We start from the raw sequence: 26,768 nt of genomic DNA on the forward strand, positions 1-26,768 counted from the left end.
GAAAAGAGGGGCACTGTATGATGAGGCATTTGAATTATATAGGCTATTAAATAGATAAATTAATAAATTAATTATGGGAGCATCCACAGTTATAATGACAAACAGACATAAAATATTTTAATTAAAGTTGTCACTGTGTCCATTTCAGAAGTTGGTGGCAACCTTGGACCAAAATCAACTCTTTGGGTAGTAAAAACTCCATTTCCCATGGTCCTTTGTTCCACTCCGCAGTGATGTGGGGTGTGGTGGTTGAATGACTGTGTGTGTGTGTTTGTATGTGTTTTTGTGTGTGTGTGTGTGTGTGTGTGTGTGTGTGTGTGTGTGTGTGTGTGTGTGTGTGTGTGTGTGTCGTACAGGAGGAGAGCTCCGTCACTCCGCACAGACCGAGCACAGACCAAATCCACTCCGGAGCATCTGTGAGCGGAGGACGGGGGAGATGCAGAGACAGACAGCGGGTCTTGCAGCGGATCTATCGGGATTTTGAAATCCAGAGACGACATGAGTATGATATCTGAATTGAATGTTTTTGTCACCGGCTTTGTGGGATTTTTTTCACCGAGTGAATGTGGACGTGAAGCGGGACTGCAATGGAGCGTCGATCCATCGCGTAAGAGCTGCTGACCGTCCGTCTGTTCGCAGGCTAATATTACAGACAATAAGAAGAGGAAATTAGCCATTAGAAACACTGGCATCTCATCATTTGTGCTGCTAACTATATAAGTCTGTGTTATTAGGCACGATAGCTTTTTTTCCCCTTTATTAATGATCTAGAAGCCATACCGAATTTGATATTAATGATTTAAATATCTATGGTTACACAAGTCACCGGCAGACAGGAGGATATCCAGGCTGATTAAAGGCTTCATTAAGGTTTCCAGCCTGTTTTAAAAAAAAAAAAAATTGAATGAAAGTGACATAGATTAATTTTGTTGAAACAATTAGAGGACAGTCATGTCAAAAAACAAGAGCAGCGAGTCGGTGAAGGTGGTAGTTCGATGCCGCCCTTTGAACCGGAGAGAGGAGTCCAATGGACCTGCAGGGGGCATCGTGCAGATGGACCTGCGGCTTGGACAGGTGATCCTCAGAAACCCTCGCGCACCAGCCAGCGAGCCCCAAAAAACCTTCACATTTGATGCAGTTTATGATGCAAACTCCAAACAGCGAGACCTGTATGACGAGAGCGTGCGGCCTCTGATAGACTCAGTGCTCGCGGGGTTCAATGGCACCATATTTGCGTACGGGCAAACCGGAACCGGAAAGACGTACACCATGCAGGGCGCGTGGATGGACCCAGAGAAACGGGGTGTGATTCCCAATGCTTTTGACCACATCTTCACACACATTTCCCGCTCGCAGTCTGATAAGCAGTACCTCGTGCGGGCTTCCTACCTCGAGATCTATCGGGAGGAGATTCGGGATCTTCTGGATCCCAACCACGGCACTGCCAGAGCCTTGGAGCTCAGAGAGAGTCCAGAGACCGGGGTGTATGTCCGAGATCTGACGTCGTGTGTTTGCAAGAGCATCAAGGAGATCGAGGAGGTGATGAACGTTGGCAACCAGGCGAGGGCTGTTGGGGCGACGGACATGAATGAACACTCGTCCAGGTCCCACGCTTTGTTCTTGATCACGGTGGAGTGCAGTCAGCCCGGACCAGATGGGAGGAAACACATCCGAGTTGGACGCCTCAACCTGGTGGATCTGGCTGGCAGCGAGCGCCAAGCCAAGACCGGCGTCCAGGGAGAGCGCCTGAAAGAAGCCGCCAAGATCAACCTTTCCCTGTCAGCACTGGGCAACGTGATCTCAGCACTAGCAGATGGACGCAGCGGCCACGTGCCGTACCGGGACTCCAAGCTGACCCGGCTGTTGCAGGACTCTTTGGGCGGGAATGCAAAGACAGTCATGGTCGCCACCTTAGGCCCGGCTCCCCAGCACTACGATGAGACCCTGACCACCCTCCGCTACGCCAGCCGCGCCAAGAACATCCAGAACCAGCCAAAAGTCAACGAAGACCCCAAGGACGCTCTACTGCGGGAGTTCCAGAGGGAGATCGCTCGCCTCAGGGCGCAGCTCAACCACAGGAAGTGGAGGAGCAAACAGAAGAAGGAGCACGTGGAGGGCGAGGGCTGGGAGAGAGACGGGGATGAAGAGACGGAGGGCGAGGAGTCGGAGGTGGAGGTGGAGAAGGACGCAGAGGAGTACGTGAAGCTCGAGGAGCAGCGGTTGGAGAGGGAGAAGGAGGCCATCAGAGGAGATCGATTCCTGTTGGCCGAGGAGAAGCAGAGGCTGCTGGGAGAGAAGGAGAGGATGATGGGGGATCTGAGGAAGGAGCAGGAAGCCACCGAGCAGCTGACCGCCAAGTACAAGGTGAGAGTTTAAACCTGAGTTCACTCACACCATGTTTTCAGTCTTTCTTTCTTTGTTCCTTCCCTTCTTTCTTCCTCAGCTCATTCTACACAAAGAATAACATTGAACAGTGTGCACACAGAGAGTAGGACATCAAACAGACGTAACAAAGGAGAAAACAAATACCTGGGTAATACAGTTGCAAAGCGTGAGAGGTAAAAGTCCCATTCATTGACAACGTTATGTGACTTGGATCGGCATCAAACTCTCCCAGTTAAATCATCAGTGCAAAAGAAGAACCACTGCATTAGAAAATATCTGAGTCAAAGGTACGAGCTTGTGCACAACACACCTCAAACCACAACCTCAGACCCACGTCCTCTGTACAGCAGACCCTCAATGTTTCATCTCTCTCTCTCGCTCTCTCACACACACACATGAACACACACACACACACATGAACACATACTCCAGTGAAGAAGTCAGATTAAGGACATGTGGTCCATGGGATTATCATGTGTGATAATCTGATGATCTGTTATTAAGTGACATTATGGAAAGTAACCCTGGGAGCTCATGTCTAATTACACCTCAGTGTGTGTGTGTGTGTGTGTGTGTGTGTGTGTGTGTGTTGTAGCTCGACCAATATTGAACTTTCCAGTAGGGAGATAACTTTTCTGAATGACATCTATTGATTTTAGGACAAAATATGTTTTTATATTTAACAGAAAGTTGGATTTCAAACAACTTGTTGACAAACTCTGTCAGTAGTAAAAACATGTTACTCTCTAGAGGTGAACTGATGAGTCAGTTAACTCTCTGGAGTCATCAGTGAGCAAAATGAGGATGTTTTATTAATAATATCATATCATGTGCAGACAAGCTGAGAAAACCAGTAGAAAGTGTTGATGTGTTGCTTTCACACGTCGTCTAATTTGTTTGTAGAGCATTTGAAAGACATTTTTAAAACTGCAAATTAATATTTCATACATGGACTTTCAGTAACAAAGGCACAAAACAAAACCACTTTACATGTAAATACACTGTATTATGCTTTTATTTCTCACATTTTTCTGCTGTAACTGTCACATAATAATATATTTAGTGATTATCACCAAAGATTTGTGAATCTTCACCGGCACCTTTGTCATTTAACTTGTGTTTTGGGTTCTTGGCGGCTTTATACTTTCCCCTCATTCCTATCGGCTCTCCACTGTCGCCATGTGAAGTCTCCAAGCCCAACATGAGATAACCCTAATGACCACAGTGAGTCACCAGGGTTATTTTCTTATCTTTTCGAGAGCTCAGAAGACATGAACTAATCTCTGCGCTCTAGTTTGAATGATGCAGCTCCACTTTGCGAACGCTGACATCATAACTATGTTTGAACTTAACAAACAGCTGATGCAACTGACTCCAGCAGGAGTAACAGTGGTTCCAGTGACTAGCGCTGTGTGTGTTTTTGTGCCTGTTGTCCTTAATCCAGAGCCTGTGTGGGTGTCTCATATGTCCAGACAGGAACTGTGGTCATTGTAGCTTAAAATGTCAGTTCCCCCCTTTTGCCCTTCCTGAACACACTCACACACAGTCAACAATCAAAGACTGAGTCAGACCTGCATCAATGACTTTCTCTGATTCATGGGCATATCCAGTCAATAAGTCACCCGTGCAGAATGACTGCAGTCTATAATACTGCCCGGACTGTCCAACACGAGACGCCACTGGATCAGTTTACTGAGCTGCAGCCTGAGGCACCAATGTGAGGGAGGGAAGATACATTTCCAGTGTCACCTCTGTAGGAATAATCGAAGGGCAAGTTTAGGGTTTGCACTTAAAGAAAAAAATCCCTGCGTATATCCTCTATTTCTTATTAATCTGTGATGTTCTGTGTATTTTCGGAGCTATAAAATGTTGTAAAGTTTTTGGTGTATCCGCTTTTTCCCCGTTGTCTTTAACCGTTCCCAGAGCAGAGGTGTGAATGCGATGCAGTCAGCTGTGTAGGCGGAGGGAGCGATAGCAACAGGAGTATAATGTAATAACACACAGAAAAGGTTGCAGTTATCCCCAATGTCTCAGAACACAATCTGTATTATGGCTGGATAACTTTCTGTTCTACTGAAGCTGTTTTCAGTGAACAAAATGATCTGTTCCACTGTGGCAAAATGGTTCAGATCAATATCAGGATACAAAACGATATATTTATTTCTGACACTGGAAAAAATGGCAAATGCATTCAAAATCACATATAAATGAAATAAACTGATCACTGAACACTTGGTACTCTTGGTTAAAAAGAGGCAATCTTGAAGCTAAATGCCCCAAATTGCTCCGGAAATCACTGAACATCACAAATTAATTCATTTTTGTGCATTAGACACCTGCACCCAAACTCTAAACTCTATTTTTGTATTTGGTTCAGAACAATATGTTTTTCAATAATGAACAAAACATCAGAAAATAAGTGAGTTTATATGCAGGTTATGTGACCAGCAGCGCTTATTTCCCATCTATATTTATGGATAAATTTGCTTTGATATTGATGACAGCAGAATCCAAAATCCAGAGTGTCATATTTATGTTATTTTTAGTAAATGCACTCGTCAGCGCACACTCCGAACAAAATCTCTCAGATTGGCAAAAAAACCAAAAAACAAACTGACAGAGCGCTCATGTTACACTTGTGCCCACCTCCTCGTTTCAGGAGCAACGTAAGCACATGTTCATTTTTGCTTCATAGGTTGTGGCACTTCTTCTTTGTTAGTGAAGGTGTGAGGTCTGGGGAAGTCCCATGAGACAGAGCTAATGCATATCCCGATGCCGTGCCGTTCAGACCGGGTGCTTTCATGTACATTTCTGCACGAGGCTCCTCGTATGACATCAAATCAGTAATGCACTACAAAAGTACAAAAAAGATATAAGAAAGATAAGTATAAAACATTTATAAAAACATAAGCAAAACATATAAATGAATAAAGTTTAATAGGTCATGACAGTTATTTAAATGTGGGCAAAAATGAATTAAAACTTTGCCGGTTGATTAAAACAAATGAGGTTTTTTAAAATCAAACTAGAACCACCGTTGTGATCTTACAGCCTTTGCGATTCAGGAGACCCCAGCCTAGCTTTCCTCTGATTGGCTGACACCGATATTAACCCACCAATCACAGAACGCTGCTCCGAAGGTTCCATTTTTCTCTCTGCTCTCCTGACCAATGAGAGAGAGGTTGCTAGGCACAGAGTCAGAATCAGAGGGAGGGGGAGAGAAAAAAAATCACTCCAGAAAAATCTCCAATTATAGATAATATCAGAGTGAAAGCAATTGAGTGTCTTCTCCCCTTTCCTCACTCTCCTCTGCCGCACACACACACACACACACACACACACACACATGCAACAAATGTAAGTAGGTCAGAAACCATCCTTGTGAAGCTGCGTTGGTTCAGCTGGTGTTTCTGCAGGGCGCTGTTAGATAACTGGCCTCCAAGGTGCAGCGCTCCATCTGTGGATTGAGCTGTGACGTTGATGCAACTGTTATTTAGCTGCTGCAGGTGCCACCAGCTTTAATTTACAGGGGAGAAAAAAAAAAATATATAGTGTCGGGCGGCATGTTGGCTCTGACCTTCTGTGCCTGTCACTAACCCTAACTCTTTTCACCATTTCTCTTTTGCTGGAATGTGTGAAAAAGCTGTGATTCATTCACACAGTGAGGTTTATTGAGCAGATGTGTATTTGGGCTCAGTGACATTTCATTTAAATTATCTATTTGTATCGTGCAACAGAATTTAAGAGTGCAATTGGGTTGACGTAAAGATCCAAGACATATTTTGAGTAGGGATGTCCAAAATAAGTTTTTTTGCCACCTGTAATTTATTTATTTTGTATCATTTTTTTCTCTTGCACACTCGACTTGACACATTTCACATATGTTTCGTCCCTTCAGTAATGTCCAATTTTGTGTTGTCGCTTCCTTTCCATTATGCGATAAATAATTGATCACAAAAAGTTTGTTTTTTTGTTGCGACTGATCCCAATCTGAGTTCTTTAATATTCCATCCAATCTGATCATTTATATTTACCTGTGGATTGAATATGTAAGTGACACATCTGACACACCTATTTGAACCAAATACTGCAGATTGTGATTCAAAACCATAAAGTTTAAATTATTGATATGATAGGAATCAAAGTTTAACTGGGAGAAGGAACCTCCTGTGATTGACGAGACATGATCTGCTGCTGAGAAGATGAGAAGACGTCTCACTGTGTTGGAGTTTAGAAAACAGAGAACAGACTCCAGAACATCTGTAATTTTGAGAAATTCATTCTGTTGTAAATTCTGTAAAACTGAAACTTTATGTCATGAAAACACAAATAGAAATCAGCAACAGTAAGACTGATGGTCACACTGAACTGCCATGCAGTTTCACTTTATTATTCAGTCATGTCCTTGTCAGCTGATCCTCACCTAAAGCCTGTTTTGTGGCTATTGTTGTAGCTATTTCTTTGTCGCCTACTTTTTGTGGAAGTGTCTTTTCTAATGTCTCTGGCACAGGACGATGAAAGGCCCCGTTCTTAATCCGGCCTCTGAATGGTGGGTGTTTTCCAACCAAGGAAACAGTTGGTGAGCACAGCTGCAGAAATATTTGAAATGCTGAAAAAACTACGTCAATTGTGTTCAGCAACTGAGATGTTCAACGGATCCCGTCCCGAAAACTGTCCCACGGAAACAGCTTCTTCTTCTTCGCTTCTTTTTTTTTTAGGAAGTCAGCATTTAGTGTGAAAACGTTCCGCTCAGTCTCGTCCTGTCAAGTTTTATCCACGCTGACATACTCTGCTTTGTACAACACATTTGTTGAACTGCAAGAACTGATGACTGTGATGTGCCGACGGCAGCTGTGCTACTCCGCTGCACAGATGTGCCGTGTTTGTGCCAGTCAGAAAGCGAGGAAGCTCCGTCTGTAGTGTTTATCAGTTCTAAATCATGATGAAAATCATCACGCTGCTCAGCCACGTAAGAATAAAAAAGTTATTTTATCATCCTTTACACTAGAGTTTTTGTTCTGTTGACTTTATCGTCTCTCAATAGTTTTTCTTGCTGTTATGAAACAGGTATCAGAGCAGTGGCTGTTGAGAATTTCATGCCGAACAGCAGCTTCTCATAAGGAGGCTGCTGTGTCCGACCCTGTGGACTATTCTTAGATCCACTTTTCTGGGTCAAAACTTTACTGCCTTCCCTCTTTTTTACTGTCTCTCACATTAGAGATGTCTTTTTCTTTCAGTTTGTTTATTTAATATTTTATTTTTAAAGACGACTTGAAAAGTACCAAAGCTATCTGAACTTTTGTCTCTTTGACAGAAGAATTGACTGATACTTGCATCAGGTTGTGTCACCACAAGGTCCATTTAGTAGCTGTTCTGGAGCTTTCAGTCACATCACATGATCTTCACATTACACGATCTTCAAATTTCCGTTTTGTGAGCATTTATTCTCATCCATCTCATCTTAAAAGCTTCAGAGATCATTTTTGACCTCGTAATCAGAAAACTGGGCTGAAAGCTCCAGAACAGCTACTAAATGGACCTTATGAAAATCTTCTGTGATCCTACTTTCCCTCACTTCATTTAGTCATTTTTCTGCGTTTCTGAGAACGTTTCTGAGCTTTCCTGGAGAAGCACCATGGTATATAGGTCATGCATCTTCAATTAAACGTTAGTGTTTAGAAATGTTACTACAAACACTTGCAAATTTGGATCAAAGTGAAGAAGCCTAATCTGTGGGAATAAGAAAATGATATTAGGGCAGACCACTCTCAGGAGTGTGAATCCAATAAACTGAGACTAAGAATAAAAAAAAAAACTCCTCTGTGGCAAGCTGCCCAGTTAAAGTCTGTGTTGGGAAACACTGGGCTGTTTCTCTCCGATGCTTTTGATCCTGTGATTTTCTTTTGTAAAGAGCCTAAAATAGATGTTGCATTGTCAGCGCCGACAGCGAACAGAGGAGGGCAAGTTGGCCTGAGGCGGGATGACGGTTGAATCTTTCAGATGGAAAACAAATAGGTACGACAGTGTGTGCTTACAGTTTCCAAATCTATTAATGCATCATCAAATCCTCTCTGTCTTTTGTTATCGGAGGAAATGGACATTGACCGTGCATTACAGATTTTCCTACATCCTGCCAGCTGAAGTTCCACCAATCAGAGTGCACGGTCAACAACAATGCCCACCGCCTCATAGGAAAAATTGCCAGCATAACACACGCACACGCACACGCACACGCACACACAGATGCATGGCTGTATGGATAAAATGTCTGTTTCCTGTTTATATAGCTGCCTTCCTGTCTAATTAGGGGAGAAAAAAGCCTGGACAGTTAGATGAAGGCGTGTGTGAAGAATAGAGTAGAAGAGAATAGAATAGAATTATTGTTTGTCATTGTACTGGTGTATACAATGAAAATCAGACACACTGCGTGATCAGAGCTATAATGAATAAACAAGAAGTATATAAATATAAATTAAAAAAAAGAGTGAGAAGAATATAAATCTGTGCATATTTCCTGGTAGAAACTGTCCATTAGTCTCGTGGTGTGTTCTTCCATGGACCTATAACACTCTCCTGAGGGGCGGGGGGACAAAGAAGGGATGGGTGGGGTTGAGATGGGTCTTTTAAGATGCTGGACGCCTTCCAACAGGAGTTGTAGATGTTTTTTCCCCGGGCAGGCAGGTGTGTGTTGTTGATCTTCTGAGCTGCGTTGACGACTCGAGCCTTATTGTCAGCCTCTGAAATGTTTCCGTACCACGCCGGGATCCCATGTGTCACACGCTCAGTGGATCAGCTGTTGTGGCAGGTCGACTTTCCTGGGTGTCTTTAGTACGTAAAGCCAGCTGTTGTGCCTCCTTAGCCAGAGAGGTTATGTTGGAGGAACATGCGAGATCTTGTTGTAGAGGTCCAGGTTGTTTTCTGAGCACCAGAGTGTGTGTGTGTGTGTGTGTGTGTGTGTGTGGTGTGTGTGTGTGTGTGTGCGCAGGACGCTGATGAACAGCTCTTCACTGCTCTCCATCTTTCAGCATTCAGCGCTGCGTCACTGAAATATTGATGAATCAACTCTGTGTGTGTCAATGTGTGTTTTTCATGCATGTGTGCGTGTGTGTGTGTGTGTGTATATACGTAACGTCTGCATGTGTGTGTGTGTACTTTAAGTCATGGGATCAGCGGAGAAGGCAGAGCCATCTCTTAAACAATACACACTCCTCTGTCTCTCACACAAAGAGACAAACAAACACAGAGACAGAGAAACGTCTGCATGTAAACATGAAATATTCAATTTACATTTATCTTGAAAAGGCACAGGGGGTGAAAAATTGATATTTTGAATGGAAGTGAGATGTAATATTTTGCAAATGTAACCACTGTAGCCTCATGAAATATACAAAGCAATTATCAAAACACATGAATAATTAATTTCACCATTTTTATACAAGCTGTGTAAAGACTTTCACTGCATGAGATTAGTTAAAAACAAACCTCCAAAACATCCTTGTTTTCATCTTAAAGGAAGAGTTTGATATTTAATAAAATACTGCTCATTTCTGTCTATTCTATATGAATGTAGTTAGCTTAGCTTAGCATCAAGACTGGAAACGAGGGAATAGCTAGCCTGCCTCTGTACAAAGGTAAAAAACATACCTCTAAAGGTCTCTAGTTAACATGTTTTATCTTGTTCGGCTAATTTGCACAAAAAAAAACAAGTGTAAAATTTACATGTTGTGGTTTTACATAAGCTCCCCCTATTTCAAGTCTCTGTGCTAAGCTAAGCTAACCGGCTGCTGGCTGTAGCTTCACATTTACCAGTATTAACCGTTTTAATCATCTCATCTCTCTGCAAGAATCTGAAGAACCTTTATCATTGCAGCTGAGAGTAACAGATGAAAATGCACTTTGACCTTAATAAACTCTGACTTGCATATCTCATATGAGTTCATTTGAATCCATGAACATGAAAATGAGTCATGTTGATAAAGTCTTGCGCATGTTAAGTTTCTTTCAGGATAAAAGGATGTTTTCCAGGTTGGTGTGTGGTTAGGTTGGGATCTACTGATTGCATGTCACTCACTGGATCTCCCTCGTGTGTTGGATGCAGGAGATGACTGACAGTGAGTGAACGGTAATGAGGTTGTTGCCTTTAAGGCTCCTTAAGTGCCTCTTGCATCGACCGGAACTGATGTGAAACAGATTCTCTGATATGTCCCGACCTTTATTCTCTCTTCTCTTTCATTCTGTGTCTCTCGTCTTTTCCTTTTGCACTTATCCCTCTCTTCTTCCGTGTTTCTGTCTCTTCCCAGCGAGCCCTCTGTCTCTCTCTCTGCTGCACACATGAGACCTGTTGTCGTCACGTTGTATTTATAGCCCGCTCGCTCCCAGCAGGCCCCCGGGCCCTGCTGTGATTGGCTGGCTGATGTGGACGAGCCAGCTCAATATGCAGCGCTTCACATTCTCTTCACTTTCCCATCAGGAAATGAATCAGTCACAGCCAAAAAGAATTTGAGCACACACTTATGGGCAGATTATACATCCACGCACAAATATGCAGGCTGGCACTCATGCACACACATGTGCGCACAAGCTCCAGGAAAAAGTGTAATGTAATTATAAACGCTTCAGTGTTTTCTTCTTCTCTCCCTAGACTCTGCAGCTCAGAAAATATAAATACTGAAATGTATGTCGCCAGACTAGATGTGATTACAGCACATATAGTAGATTATAATGATTATCCGTGTGTAAATAAATGCGTAAGAGCAGCTATTCACTGACGCACACACACGTTATCTATCTATCTATCTATCTATCTATCTATCTATCTATCTATCTATCTATCTATCTATCTATCTATCTATCTATCTATCTAACACAAGGCAATAACAACTCCTTAGTGCTAACACAGATATAATAAGAATACAAAATATGTAACAGCCAGCAGGATAAATAAGCATAAACCTCTTAATCTAACTGAAAAGCTTATCCGCAGCCGACTTGATTGATATACATGGATATAAAATCATGAATTAACAGTCACATGGTTTTGTTTGTTTGTTGCTTTTTTGGGTGAGGAACCCCTAACTTCTGTCTCTTCTTGTGCACAACAACGAAACGAGCAGAAAAGCTTTATTCCCGAGCTCTCCGCGAGAAAGCGTCTTTTCAGGGTGAAAAAGAAGTTCAAAATCAGAATGACTCACATGAGAAAGCTGCTTCACTGACCAGGAATCTACAGTAAAAACAGTGAGACGTCCAGGCCCGTCAGTTGATGAGCTGCAGTCACAGGAAGGTTTATAATGACATGGTGGACAAATTAATGTTCGCTGTGGCCTTTAGAGAGCATCATCTGACTGCATCTGTAAAACCACTGCTGTGCCTCGTTAACTAGAGAGTTTATGTTGGAGGAACATGTGAGATCTTGTTGTAGAGGTCCAGGTTGTTTTCTGAGCACCAGCCTTTCTGTGTGTGTGTGTGTGTGTGTGTGTGTGTGTGTGTGTGTGTGTGTGTGTGTGTGTGTGTGTGTGTGTGTGTGTGTGTGTGTGTGTGTGTGTGTAATGACTCAAGTGAGTCGTCCGTCATGTGACTGAGGGTCATTTGGGCTCCTCACTGAGTCACCGCTGCTCCTCTTCCTCCTCTTCCTCCTCTCTATCTCTTTTCTATCTTCACCAGCTCAGATATGAAAGAATTTGACCTGAACAAAACATGCTGCAGTTGTTGTAACACAAATCTGCCCTGGAGCTCATGACCCAGTGATCACAGTAAATTCAACAATAGATTAATTCCTTCCAAATAATTTAACTACAACTAAATCAATTGAGGATTAAATCTGTAGTACACACAAAGATTCCTCCCCCTTTTGTTTATTTATGTATTTTATCATTATTTTTTACTGCCTTTACACATGCAGTCTATATGTGCAGATGGATTTATTTATATATATTGTATAAGTGTAATTTATGTGCACCAGTAGGAATATTGTGTTTTGTATTATCATTTTCTTTCCCTTAGCTTTAAATAAAAATAATCTCATGAGTTGTACCTTAGTGTTTCCTTAAAGTTCAACATTAGGGGAAATATGTTTAGTCTCTTTCTTTGTGGGAGAAGATTGATACCACACTTATGTTTTAAGTTAAATTTGGCAGGAGACAATTAGCCTAGCTTAGCATTAAAGCTGCAACCAATAGTAACACAAAACATATTGCCAAATTGTTGTTTTTATATTAAACAAACAAGAGTGTTAATCAGTGGGATTTAAGGATGTTGGTAGGTGTGTTCCAGTCTTATGCTAAGCTAAGCTAATAACCATCATACTTAACACACAGTAATGACAGTTATATCAACTGCAGTTATTTAAATTTCAGGTAGTTGTAATGTAGCATTAAAGGTAAGTGAAAAACAAGCTGTTAGCACTCAGTTAGCTCACAGTAGCTAAGAACATGATCAACCAGGAATAATTGCCAACAACTCTAACGAACTGTTTGTTTCCCCAAAGCAAGTTCAGGAAAAGGGTGGCAAAAAAAAAGAAGCTTAACAGCCATTTAATTCATGTCTTTGATGATTTTGGTGAATTTTATTTACAACCAATCCAGTGACAAAACTTCTGACGTGAAGCCTTCTTCAAAGCCTGATGCTAATCTTGTTCCTGAACTTGTTTTAAGGGGAAAAACATAGCGGGTCTTTGTTTCTCTGAGGCAGAGCGCTAAACTGAAATATAATGTAGTACACTTGTTTCCTCTTATAAACTCAATGCCTGCAAGCTGTTTTTTTAGGATAACTAGGGGACATGTACAATATAACAACACAGTGTTCAATTTTAATTAGATGTTTGAATCTATGTAATTGGGGGTTTTGACACAGTTTCATGAAACACACTGAGACTTGCAATGGAGCCTGTTAGAATTAGATGACAATGCATTTTCTTCACTAGATAAAGGTAAAGCATCAAGCTGTCCATTCATAGCCTGCCATATAAAAGCCTGTAAGGGATTTACATGTACAGTAGAAAGAACAAAGTAATTACCTGCATTTATCTGTTAATTTATATTGAAATATGGTCAGATCTTCATCTAAAAGGTACAATAATGATTAAACACAATCTATTTTACTAATAACACAAATTATTTTATTGTTCTTGTCCATATTGCATAAAGCTGAAAGGGTTACAAAGTCATCTCAAAGAGTTTAGATATTCATCATTCATCCGTCCACACTGACACAAATCGTCTATAAATGGAGGCGGTTTGGTTCTGTGGCCACGCTCAGCAGAAGTTGGCGTCCAGCTCAGATGAAAGCACAAATCAGAATAATCAGTGAGGTAAAGAAGAAGCCCAGAGTAACAACCAAAGGCCTAAAGGAATCAGTGAAGCTGGTTAGAATCTCTGTTCACAAGTCTAACATATGCAAATCATGGTGCATGGCGTCCCGACTCTCCAAAAAAAAACATCACTGTGCCCCTGAAGTTTACTAAAGAGCTGCTGGGAAATTTTTTTGTGAACTGATGAAACAAAGATTGAATTGTTTGGGAGGAGCATCCAGCTCCTATGTACGGTGATAAAAGACACTATATACCAACATGAGAACATCACTGAGGGAAAAATGGATTTCCAAATTTATCAAGGCGCCTTATATCATTATATCATCCTTTAAATCTAAACTGAAAACATCACTTTATAGTCGTGCCTTACAGTTGTCTGGTTTGCTGGTCTTAATTAACCATTTAATTTGACTTTTATTGGTTTTAGATATCTTATTTTAATTGGACTATTTATTGTTTTTTAATCACGTTTTATTCCTACATTTTAATAGTTTTATTTTACACACCTTTTTACTGATTGGTTGTTAGTCTTAATTATTTTATTTTCTCAGTGATTTTTAATTCATACATATATGTATCATTTATGTGTTTTTAATTTGTGTTTAATGTTTCATCTTCACACTATCCACATAGTTTTTGTGGTTGCAACTTCCTTGATAACTCGTGCTTTGTGCAGCACATTGTGCCTCCACATGGAGTGAAATGTGCCATATAAATAAAGTTGTTAAAACACACATGTGTTTAACAGTACTTGTGACTTAGATGAAGATCAGGTAATTTCATTGGGTTTTCTTACTTTTATTTTGCCACTGTATCCAACCAACCTATCAGAGGGAAGAGACATGGGATGCATGAGAAAGAAAATCCCTGACATGAATCAGCCCTTTAATGAAGCTGAATGAATATGACAAAACACAAAGAGCAGCAAACCAGACACACACACACACACACACACACACACACACACACACACACACACACGCACATGTATATACAGAGGACACAAAGACAGCTCGAAACAAAGAGGCTTCTCTCTGAAGGACTCCACTGTACTCTCTGCATGAGTTTGAGAGTGTGTGTGTGTGTGTGTGTGTGTGTGTGTGTGTGTGTGTGTGTGTGTGTGTTGCTCATATAATCAAATGGACAGTGTGGTATGTGCATGTATAGGCTGCAACACACACACAAACTCTTTTTGTATAAAGACCTGAGACTGGAATGTGGCCAGTATAAAATGGCCGTGGCCCCTGTCTGCCCTCCTTGGGCCTCTTTTTTCTCTCTCTTCTCCCTCCTCCTTTTTTTGCATTTTCTTCCTCTCTTTTCCTTCTCTTTCCTCTTCCTGTTTCTCATCTCTCATTCCTCTCGCGTTTCTACACTCATTTCAGATTTCTGCCCTCGGGACAGAGATCATCCGTTGTCAGATAGAGGCAGAGGAGACAGATTGCATCACTTCAACCCCAGGCCTTTAATCTCCTCAGTAACCAGAGATGTTGTTACCAGAGGCATGAAATTATAATGATTCTCCACCAGCATCGACGCACTCATGTGATCAAAACCTTTTAAAAGGTAGAAATAATAACTAGAAGAGACGCAGGGAGAGCAAAACCTCCACAGTGCTTCATACTTCGGTACAATACTTCTTTCTACAGGAGCCCATCAGCCTTATCATTTCTCTGCAACATTTTTTACTACTGTGAAACTCTGACCCATTAGAGCCGGATGTGATCATGTCCTGCTGAAACGTGTCGAAACCAGTAAAGGCCGTCTGACAGCCAGAGCTCGGGCTCAGTCAGAACAGCTGGGGAGAAGAAAGAGAAGTTTTGTTTGAGGAGAAAGAGGGACGGTGTGGGTGGTCGTGCTCTGCTGTTTGTTTGTTGTTATGTACAGATAGCAGAGCAGGTGGGAATAACTGACAGCTTGTATTTCATCTGTGATCCTCTCACTTTTTTGGGGTTTTTTTTTTGTCACAAAGACAAACACAAAGAGAAGTGTAAAAAAAAAAATCAACCCAGAAGCAGCGAGCTACCTAACCTCAACCTGACGCACCAGATGGTTTGTCACACAGAACCATGTGGGAAGGCGTCGCTGGGAAACTGTTTGGAAAAGGGCAGGCGCTTTCGGAAAAACACTTGGCATGTGATTGGATGAGCCGTCTGTCTTGTCGTATGACGTAGTGGGAGAGCGCCAAAGAGGAAACGCGACACGCCAAGCCGCAGTGTGAGCGAGTAGCTCGGAGCCTGGCGAGATGGATCCTCACTGCTGCTTCACAAGGTTAATGGAAACCAAAAAGTCATTGATAAAAAGCAGACACACCTGCTGTTGAAGCTGTGAACACATCCCACTGATGTTCGTGGGCAGCTGTGTGTCTGTATTTGAGGTGTGGGAGACCCTGGTATTTAAACCTCTGTGGGGTCTGCGACCACGTCTTCTTGGATAATTGTCATTCAGGATCAATAGAAACTGTGCCAGATGGTTGTGACTGGTCGTCCTGATGGTACATAAACAATAATTAGCTTGCGAGGTGTTTCATGATTTACAAAGCTAAAAGCCTTTAACTGTTGCTTTGGTTTATCAGAAGAAAGCTGCCGTACTCAGGTAATCAGGGTTTATTCATTTAACATTAAATTTGAGGACCTGTGGAGGAGTCTGTGTTTTACTGTTGCAGATGTATCACATGTGGTGTTTTTAAAGGCTTACTCTGATGTTTTTAGGCTCAATAATTGAATTAAATTAAAATAGAATTAAGGGATTTAAGGGATTACGGGATTCTTCACCAGCAGTATAATCATCTGTGTCTGGTCAGGCATTTCGTAGGAGGAGTCGACTTGTGTTGGGGTAATTAGGACTTTACAGTCTCAGGCTTGTGTGAGACATCCACACAGTCACAGGAATAACGGTTTTCTAGTTTTGTCTTCTGTTAATGCAGCCTGCACTGATGTGGAGCTTTCAGGGTGATTCATGTCTGAGGTCTGACAAAGTTTCAGCAGAGCTCAGCTGGTTGTGGCACGGTGTCATCATGTCGCTGCTAAGCTGCTCACTTCCAGCTCCATGTGCCATCATCAGCACAACGTCTGTACTGGCTGCAGCAGCTCCAACACACACACACACACACACACACACACACACACACGCACACGCACGCACGCACACTTTATTCTTGTATCTTTCATTAGTTTAATTTATGTTGATTGGTAAGATTAACTTTATGTTTTAGGTTTTGTTTATGTTTATATTCCTGCACATTGTACACATTTTTATTTGTTAACTTATTTTAAATTTTGCAAATAAATTAAATTAAACTAAATTCGAAAAATGTTACAACTTTTTCTTAAAAAAATTACAACTTATTTTTTAAAACATTACTTTTTTTAATCAAAATATTTCGATTTAATATTGATTTTCAAATATAATTTTTAAAAAAAAGGTCAGCTGTGCTTTAATAATTTAGTAATTTAATAGCTTGTAAGTTGTGCATTGCAGTTTTTTCATGATTATTAATCTGAATGTTGTTGATATTGTTTCAGGCGATGGAGAGCAAGCTGCTGGTCGGCGGGAAGAACATCATCGATCACACCAACGAGCAGCAGAAGATGCTGGAGATGAAGCGGCATGAGATCGCTGAGCAGGTAAACCTGTGTGTTTCTCTGTGCGTGTGTGTGTGTGTGTGTGTGTATGTGTGTACGTATGATCTTTACTGATGTAGAGAAAGGTGACGTTTTAATCGTTGCTTTCAGACGCGTAGGGAGAGGGAGATGCAGCAGCAGATGTTTGTCCAGGACGAGGAGACGCTGGAGCTGAGAGAGACTTTCACTTCCCTGCAACAGGAAGTGGAGGCCAAGACCAAGAAACTCAAGAAGGTAAAATATCTGCGCCGATACTTTATGTAACATGCAGAAAAGAATCACACGTGAATACAATCCAAATACAGCAGTATCTATATGTTTTTGCACACACACACAAACACACACACACACCTTCCTTTTTGTTCCTAATGTGAGTATATCCCTCTTTCACCCCTGAACCCCTGAACCTTGACCTGGACCCTAATGACCCCCCTGCCTCGGACACATGCTCCGTCCGGACACACACTTAAATCTCAGTACCTCAAGGTTTGTCCTGCCGTCCCCTCCTCTTTCCCGGACCTTTCCCCTCCCTCCGTCTGTCTTGATCACTCTCTGTCCATGCTTTCCACCCTAACACTCTCCCTTTGGTCAAATGGCTCAAGAACTCCCAGTAACTCACCCCTGAATCCTTCAGTGCAAACCCCTAAAACCACGCTCCGACCCCCTTCCCTGCTCCTCTCACTTCCCCAATCCGCTGCACTGGCCGAGCCAGCAGGACTAACCCCCGAACAACCCACTGTGTGAATGTAGATGACAATGTGACTAATGATCCTGCGTTGATTTTTGTTCCCCTGGTGGCGCTTAACGCGACATGTGTGCTTCCCACCCTTCTCTCACTGCATGGTGTTGTCTCTCTGAGGAAAAGAAGGAGAATGAAATGTGGAGTTTTTCACACTGTGCATTTACACCTCCGGCAGCAGCCTGTGACGCTCAGGCCGCTCAGACTTTTAGGTTTAGCTTTGTTGGCTGAGAAAAGCTGGTTACTGATGAACTAATGCAGCAGCCAATCAGATTTCTGCACGTCCTCGTTTTCCCTTCAAAATTTATGAGCTAATCAGGAATGTGCGAAATGAAGCAGAGGTTGATAATAGCTACTGAGTACTTTTTCAGCTGGCTTCATAGTGGTGCATTAAGTAGTCACAGCATAGCAGCAGCAGGGCTGCCAGCTCTCAGGCTCTGTCTCTCTCTTCCACGTCAATACTGGTGTTCTGTTTGTTGACTTTGACTGTTTATATGAAGGATATTCTCCTCTGAGTTTAATTAGTCAGCACACAGCAGCAGGAACAACACGTGCATCTTCAAATTGTGTGCGTTTTTTTCCCCAGGTGGCATTTTTCATTTTTTATTATTTAGATCTCAAGAGGAAAGATCAATTGTTGTTCTGTGTTTTTCTACACACATCATCTTTTTCTTTTCTTTTTTTCTTTTTTTACTGTGAAATTATTTGGAGTAAAGCAGCTAGTCCTGAGCTCCATCACATCTACCGGGACATTTTTCCTGGGGCTGTTTGCTGAGTTTGTTGAAATGAAGACAACAATGAGCAGGTTAAAAGAAAAGGCCAATAATCATCTTCAGTAACACACACTCAGAGAAAGCCGTTACACTGCAAAACCTGTGCTTTCACAAACACTGCTATTGCGCAGATCTCATGAATCAAACAAAGTAAGCACAGGCGTTGTAAAAAATAAAATGAAATCACAATAGAGTCTGATTAGAAATGATACGGGTATGACTTTAGATATGAGCTTTGCTTAAAGTATCATTTTTTTATTACAATAAAAATAAAAATCACCTTCTCAGATGTAATGCTTGTAGAATCGATAGTAAATCACAGAACCAGAGACTTCCTTTAATCAATCAGAGAAGCTTTTATATCATTGTTCATTGTTTTGGATTGATTGGGCCACATTTTGCCCTTGTTTTGAAATATTGTGTTTGTGAACCGTGTAATTTCAACAATAAATGGTTCAGTTTGGGGTTTTTTTGTGCTATAAAAAGTGTTTGTGACCAGCTGCTCCTTATTGATCTCATTTTTCCTTCAGAGCTTCACACTCAAGCTGCATGAACATTTCCTTGAACTGCAGTGACATTTTAAAGGCCAGACCAGGGCTAAAGTCAGGATTAACCTACTTGTGTGAAAACCCCATACAGTCAAAGTCAAATAGTGAGCGGTGTGAAAGCTCAGGAGGAGCGCCGGAGGAAAGAGGAGGAATGAGCTGGAAGGAGGGAGGGCTGCCATGTTGCTGTGCTGCCCTTTTTTTTTTTTTTTTTTTCCAGACACCAGTGCCTCCAGTGCTGTTGCTATGGGCAACCAAGCTGCAGCGGGCTGGAGACCAGTTCATCTCCTCACCCTCTCTGTTTTCTCCCTCTCTCTCTCTCTCTCTCCTTGTAGCTTTATGCCAAGCTCCAGTGCATCAAAGCCGAGATCCAGGACGTGAACGACGAGCACGTGAGGAGCCGACAGGAGCTGGAGCAAACTCAGAACGAGCTCACCAGAGAGCTCAAGTTCAAGTGAGTCGAGCAAACATGCTCTGATGGTTCAGCAAACACGCCACACACTCAACAATAGATACGTTTTAACGTGTCTCATTTTTCCCAAATGTGCTGAATAAACCTCAGAAATCCTGCAAAGTCCAAGGAATGGCTCCTTAAGTCCTTTATTAGCACAAAAGAAAACGTGCTGCATGTGAATAATTCATGAAGTCACACCTCTGCTCTTCTTATCTGCAACATCGCATTACTAAATCAATATAATTATAATAACTGAAGGTGAAATAGATGAACACATCAACATTTTATTTAAGCCCTACAAATTCAAATAAGCATAAACTCTTCTCTGCCCCTTGATTGTGATTTGACCTGAGACTAAACCTGTGTGGCGATGGGTGTTGTGAACCTGCAGGTATCTGATCATAGAGAACTTCATTCCTCCGGAGGAGAAGAATAAGATCATGAACAGACTGACCTTTGACCCCGAGGAGGATCAGTGGAAGTTTCAGCCTCTTGTTGCTGCTGAAAGGTCAGTGTGGGTCGTCTGATGTGAGCATAATGAACTCAAAATGTGATTTGGGAGTCAGAGCTCGTGACCTTTTGACCTTGGTAACATGCCTGGTCTCTCAGTATCGCTGTGACCCTATAAGCACGAATATACTTTTGTTAGAAACTGAGATTTTGATATGATATGACCATTAACATTGATTTCTAATTGATTTTTTTCTCATTGATCCCCTCCTCTTCCTCTATTCAGTAAATCCTCGCAGATGAAGAAAAGGCCGGCATCTGCAGTCGGATACAAACGACCCATCAGCCAGTATGCCAGGGTTGCCATAGCGATGGGAGCCCACTCCAGATACAGGGTAGGTGTGTGTGTGTGTGTGTGTTACATGATGTCTGTTGAATGGGATGATGACAGAAGATTCATGTCCAATGATGTGGATAATAAAGTGAATATGCAGGACCTTTTGGTGTCGAGAAGAATTTGGAGTCATAGCCACAAATCTGAACTCAGTCAGTGTCAGCAGCTGTTGCAGTGAGACGGGGATGAATCAGGAGACTTGGAGCTTTGAAACAATTTATAATTTTGTCAAGTTGTTTGTGTGAAGATTGAGTGCTGTACAAAAGGCCGAGGTATCAATCATAAAACACAGTTACTGTAAAAACGACTTTTTAGACGAGATTTAAAAATAAAGTTATTGTCAGCTGACATGATGGTAAGTGGAGCCGAGGAGCCAGCCCGGCGCAAGCTTGACATTCAGACAGCATTCAGTCAGTGTGATCCTGACGACTCACTCACTCACTCACGTGTATATTTTTTGTGCGCAGGCGGAGAACATCATGTTTCTGGAGCTGGACATGACGCCTCCCAGCACCGCCTCACTGGATCGTTCCACCGAAGCCGACCAAAGTCCCTCTGTGGACAGCTCGCCCACCAAGGACAGGGGCGTCCGCAAGTCTCGCTCCTGGTGAGCCCAACCCCCCCCCCTCTTACCACAACCTGTCGGGAGCTCAGGAGGCTGATTTTATCTTCTAATACGTCCAAATACAAAGAAATTGTAGCAGATGCATATTTTGACCTTATGTTTCTTAATTTAAGATTAAAATGGTTTGTTGTATTTGTGTTTGTTTTGTTTTTTTCTTTTGTGCTATTTGTGCTAATTCTATATATTATAATAAGAAACAGCATAGCAGAAAAGCCAAATATTTGTTTGTATTTGTTTATTTTTCATCTGTAAAATGTTCCACTCAGTGAAATTGTTTAAAATACTAATTTATGGGATGGTTATCATAAGTGTTTATGTTATCTGTTCATGTAAAAACACTAATCTATATATACAGTATATATTCTTTATCAAGTTCATCCATCATGATTTATATTATCCATTGATGACAATGTAAAATACAATTCAGGGTGTAGATATACAAATAAGAAGTTATATTGTATGTGGGCCTTTACTGCTCAGCCTGTATCTGACGAGTGTAAAGGGTTTAGAGTCAATGCATCTCTAAATGGGATTATTCAGGATTAGCCACACCCTCTCTAGGCGGTCCTAATCTCATGGTTTATCTCTCATTTGCTCAGAAACTTCTAATCTCAAATGCTGCTGGATAATCGTATTAACCTGCGTCTAAGTCGCCTGTAAAGATTGTATTTTTATCTTCATTTTTTTTCTTCTTCTTTTGCAGGTGTCAGCCCCCGAAATCCATCACTTCCTCCTCTTCTAATGCTTCCTTGGCGGCATGTCACAGTGCCACACCCACAGCGGCACAGTGAAGCAGGATTTTTTGTTTTATTGTTATTTATTTTATTCCCTCTGCTTCCTCCTCCTCTTTTCCTCTTCCTCTTTTGGCCATTGATCATTTTGGACGACTTCTCTGTGAAGCCTACAGCTGGGACACAAACACACACCCACCTCTGCTGAGTCCTGAGAGGTCATGGACTACCTTAATGGGTAGTTAATGAGGAAATGATCTCATGACAGGAAACAAAATGACCTTATGAACCTCAGAAACTCTGTAAAACATCACCCCCTCCTGTTCTACGGATGTAAAGAGCCACCAGATCCCCTTCTGCCATGCATGTTTGAGACCAAGAGCCTCGGATTATCCTAAAACAACTGGCTGCAGTGCTGCACTGCCCAGACTGGTGTGTGTGTGTGTGTGTGTGTGTGTGTGTGAGTGAGTGTGTGTGTACTGTACATACAGGGCTGTATGATTGCCTGTTTGTGTATCTAATTGTGACCAATAGAGATCTGGAAGATCACAAACTGCTTGTAGAACTGCTTGAGTCCCCTGTAGAATATCAATCAGTGTAAATATTTCATATATCTGTTCACGTCTGTGTCGGTTTCTGGAGTTAAGAACGGTAGAAAAATAATGATATAACATATGATGTGTGCTGTTGTTGGTCAGAGAGGTTCCTTGAAGCCTGAATGATGACCTTTGTCTAACATTATTCCACTGTCCGTCCACTCTGTCTAATTTATAAGAAATGCCTTAAAATAATCATGAAAATTAAAATACTGAGGCATGTCACACTTCCAAAATCAATTTGCTGGATTTTTTTTTATTTATACCAGGACAAAGGAAAACACAGGGGAACATTAAAATCTAAAACAAAGACACTTTAAATGTAGATCCAGTTAGAAACTAAGTGTCCCAGGTAGATTAAACAGTAATCATGGCTATTATAAAATGTATTCTTGGTCATGGAAACTCATTTGCTTTTTCTGGAGCTGGGTGGAGATTAAACTTGAGTAGTTTACTCCGTCATTTGAGGAAGACCATAAGATGTGGTTAAATGCCAATACATGGACCTTGATCTGAGATTTTTACAAAACACCACTAATGCTTTACCCTAAATAACCATTTAAGTCACCGGCTAGACCAACTCAACCATGGACTGAACGCAGCCGGTCTTTTTCCTTTTGTTTGACAATTTACACAAAATATAAAAACAATAGAGTCAGTGGAGAAAACATATGTCTGTTTTACCTTACAGTGTTTTCTCTGCCTCCACCTCAAAGTTACTTGTGTGTATCAGGACACCTCTTCGTGCATTATCCCTCTGAAAAAGAAGGTTCTGTTTGTTTGTTGTTATTTTAACGATATGTTTATTATTGAGGCTGTAATTTGCAGCAGTGTTGAACTGGACTCCGTCATACCAAGACGAGCTTCTAATGTTTTGCTGGCCTCGTTTCTAAACATGAAAGCAGAAGAATATGAGAAACATGTCGATATAATGCAGCCCAGTGCACCACCACCACTGACTAGTCATAAACATATAGTTTAATTAGCACCTCTCAGAATAATAAAGTGGCCTAGTATTGTATATGTAGTAAAGCAAACATTAGTTTAACACATACAGTGGCAAGACGAAGTACGTGAACCCTGTGGGAAGACATGGGTTTTCTGTATTGATCGGTCATAAAATCTCCAACAGGAGGATTTTGTTTGTTTTTAAGACAAATTCACACATAAACGCAGGTATTTCCAAAGGTTTCACTTACTCCTTCTTGCCACTTAAAGTGAGGACTTGCCTCCAGTAGGTCGGTGTAGCCATGTCATTTTTTTTTTGCTGTGTGGCTTCTGTGAAGTGACGCAGCAAATTAAAACCATTGCTGTAAAATTGAAATTAAGTTAATTGATCGTGGCTGCCGTGGCAAGAAGGTCAGTAAAACCTAACCTGCTGACTGAGGGTTGTCTAAGTGAAGCTGAAGGGTGCTGGCCTGTTGTTTTGGAGAGCAGGGTGCAGTTTGGTGTCACAGGGTTCTTTACTTCCTAGAGGTTAAGAGGAGCAGACAGTGGGGGGGGGGGGGGGTCAGGCTGACTAATTATCACTGTATTATTGATGCCACAGGTCCTGTTGCAGCTGAACCCCCCGCTAGGCGTAAGAGCACAGAACAGACCTTTACCTGTGTAAAGGTACGACAGATATTTACTGCAAATGTTTTTATACTGTATCTTACACATGAAATCGTCCTCCTGTGTGTGAGAAATGTGTCATCACCCAAACATCAAACCATATCATTGATAATATCTGATAATATGACAGAAATGTGCTTGTGGAAATTCACAAAAGTAAATTTTTAACATTTTTAAGTTACTGTCACTTACTGCAACTCGCCCACAAATGGTTGTTTTCATTACAGCTGAATCTACCACCATTTTATAATGAATAAATTACTCATTTGATCTAGAAAATGTCAAAAACAAATGTCAACATTTCCCAGAAAACTATGATGATGTCTAAAAAATTGTTTTGTTTGACTTAACGGTCCACAACCCAAAGATTTTTTCAGTTTACATTGATACAAAGAAGAAGAAAGCTGCAGATCATGTTTGACATTTTTGACTTTAAAGATTGTTTTTCAGCAGAGGCTCTGTCTGCGCTCACTCTGAGGAATAGCTCACATTACCAAAATGATCTCTCAGTAATATGAACTAAATGAGTTGGAAGGGTTAGAAATACCAAAAGCAAACACTTGTTGTGGTATAAATTCACATCTGATGCTGTTTTGAATGAATTTAAGTCTGTGTTAACCTACTTCCTCCTCAGTCTTGGCACTCTGAGGATTTTATGTGTTTAGTCATCGGTGTCTGGGTACATAATTGGCCTAGTTAGGAAAAAAGTAAGAATTTGAGTATCCAGTGTATTCTGTATAATAGAAACATGCAACTATACCTTTAATTTGATAAAGATTTATTGCAGTGTATTATTGTTTGTACGGAGGAAGACATTGTACATTTGTTTGGAAATATTCTCAATATGAGAGGGTCTATCAGGACACATTTCAGGGTGCTATTGGTCAAATAAAGACATTAAAATAGTGATATTAAAGCTAAATATAGAAAGAAAATTGGTGTCTACGATACTGAAAACAGCTCCTTTAAATGTTTAAATCAGTATATTGTTTATTCGTACTGTGTCGCCTCCACTGCCTCAGTATATATGTGACTTATAGTATGTGTAACGTTTTTGTCATATTATTCAGTAAAAAAAAAAACATGTACGTTTCCCATCTGTAAAATATTGTACAAATGTGTGTGTGTGTGTGTGTGTGTGTGTGTGTGTGTGAGGGCTGTGGGGGTGGGGAGGAGGGATGAGATGCTGATGGAAAGGGGGGAGGTGGATGGATAGATGGATGCAGGAATCCAAAGACAATCAGGAAGTGACTGTGGAGGAGCCTGTTTCCATGGTAACCTGCTAGTGAAGGGTGTTGGGGATGGGGATGTGTGGGGGGTGGGTGTCTCTATATGTATGTATATAACATGGTGGGCCAGTCGGGCTGAGCTTATGTCTGGCTGAAAAAAATTTCAAAAATCCAATAAAGACACTGTCACAGGCGCCTGCTGGTCGATCAGTCATGTTTAATTCTCACTAATCAATAGATGAAGTGTGTGTCTGTGTGTGTTGTGTGTTGAGTGTTAGTGTGATTGACCTTAAGAGCAATAATATTCAGTGCTCAGTAGCCTCATTAAAACAGAAGCTATTCTAACTGGGATCCACATGAGATGCAATTGATTTGATTAAAATCCAAAATCACATTGATCAATCAAATTGAAATACACCACAGACCAGCTCACAGCTTTAAGAAAAAACAAACGGCAATAAATGCAGCAGAAATAAAACAATATCACAAAACAACACAGCAACAGTACAGCACAATGCTCCAGCTCCAAAATACACTATCTTTGTCATAATTTCTGAGTGTCTTTCTATTATTTCCTGTTTTATTTTGAAACCATATTCCTTAGGTGTCTGTTGTTGGTTTTTACTTCCTGCCCCCAATGTGTTTCCCGCCTTTTGTGATTGCCTGCCTAGCCCCAATTAGTTGCACCTGTGTCTCGTTACCCGCTTCCCTTGTGTGTATGTAGTCTCTGTGTTCCTCTCCGTCCTTGTCAGTTCATCTGTTGTGTTCCCTGGTGTTGTCCTACTGTGTGTGTGTGTGTGTGTGTGTGTGTGTGTGTGTGTGTGTGTGTGTGTGTGTGTGTGTGTGTGTGTTTGTTTTTTCCTGTTGCCTGTTTTCCTGGATTCCTGCCTGCCATCTTGTCACGTCAGCCCATAAGTCTGTTTTCTTCATCAACGCACCGTCACTGCTCCTGCCAGCCGTCAGTTTGTCTCTTCTAGGTTCACAAACCTAACAATTTTAAACTAGAGGTTAATGGATTAAGTGTTGAGTTCCTCAAACTGTATAACTGGTCGATTTGTAGCTCTCTTCTCATTGGTTTGTTGGTTTGTGGCTACATTCTGATTGGTTGATTATTAGCTCTTTTCTGATTGGTTAGTTGCTCATAGTGGTCCAGTGTGACCATTCAAAGTTGGTAAGGTAGAAATGTGTGCACATGCGTGTGTTGGTATTACTGCTGCAACACACACCCTTATAAATTCACTCATGCCAGCTGAGCCTTGTCAGTGGTTGACTTACAGGGATAACAGAGGTGTCCCCCCCCCCGTCAAC

The 26,768-nt window shown here is 41.5% G+C and overlaps 1 protein-coding gene across 1 annotated transcript; it reads left to right on the forward strand.

The window, feature by feature from the left end:
• Positions 1-359: 359 nt before the first annotated feature.
• On the forward strand, positions 360-25,317 carry LOC130187661 (kinesin-like protein KIF3C). The gene is made up of 8 exons (XM_056405456.1): positions 360-2,364; positions 17,212-17,313; positions 17,422-17,544; positions 19,703-19,821; positions 20,213-20,329; positions 20,558-20,666; positions 21,133-21,272; positions 21,994-25,317. Exons 1-8 carry the CDS (start codon positions 952-954, stop codon positions 22,079-22,081), a joined length of 2,211 nt encoding a protein of 736 aa, XP_056261431.1. The 5' UTR covers positions 360-951; the 3' UTR covers positions 22,082-25,317.
• Positions 25,318-26,768: the final 1,451 nt, after the last annotated feature.

This window comes from Seriola aureovittata, chromosome 19, assembly GCF_021018895.1.
Source record: "Seriola aureovittata isolate HTS-2021-v1 ecotype China chromosome 19, ASM2101889v1, whole genome shotgun sequence".
Classification (NCBI taxonomy): Eukaryota; Metazoa; Chordata; class Actinopteri; order Carangiformes; family Carangidae; genus Seriola; species Seriola aureovittata.

What these genes read in the sequence shown, in the direction of transcription:
- LOC130187661 (XM_056405456.1), top strand. Translation starts at nt 952, where the DNA reads ATGTCAAAAAACAAGAGCAGCGAGTCGGTGAAGGTGGTAGTTCGATGC. An exon ending in AGCTGACCGCCAAGTACAAG is followed by an intron (nt 2,365 to 17,211) that starts GTGAGAGTTTAA and finishes ATATTGTTTCAG; the next exon opens with GCGATGGAGAGCAAGCTGCT. An exon ending in ACCAGAGAGCTCAAGTTCAA is followed by an intron (nt 19,822 to 20,212) that starts GTGAGTCGAGCA and finishes GTGAACCTGCAG; the next exon opens with GTATCTGATCATAGAGAACT.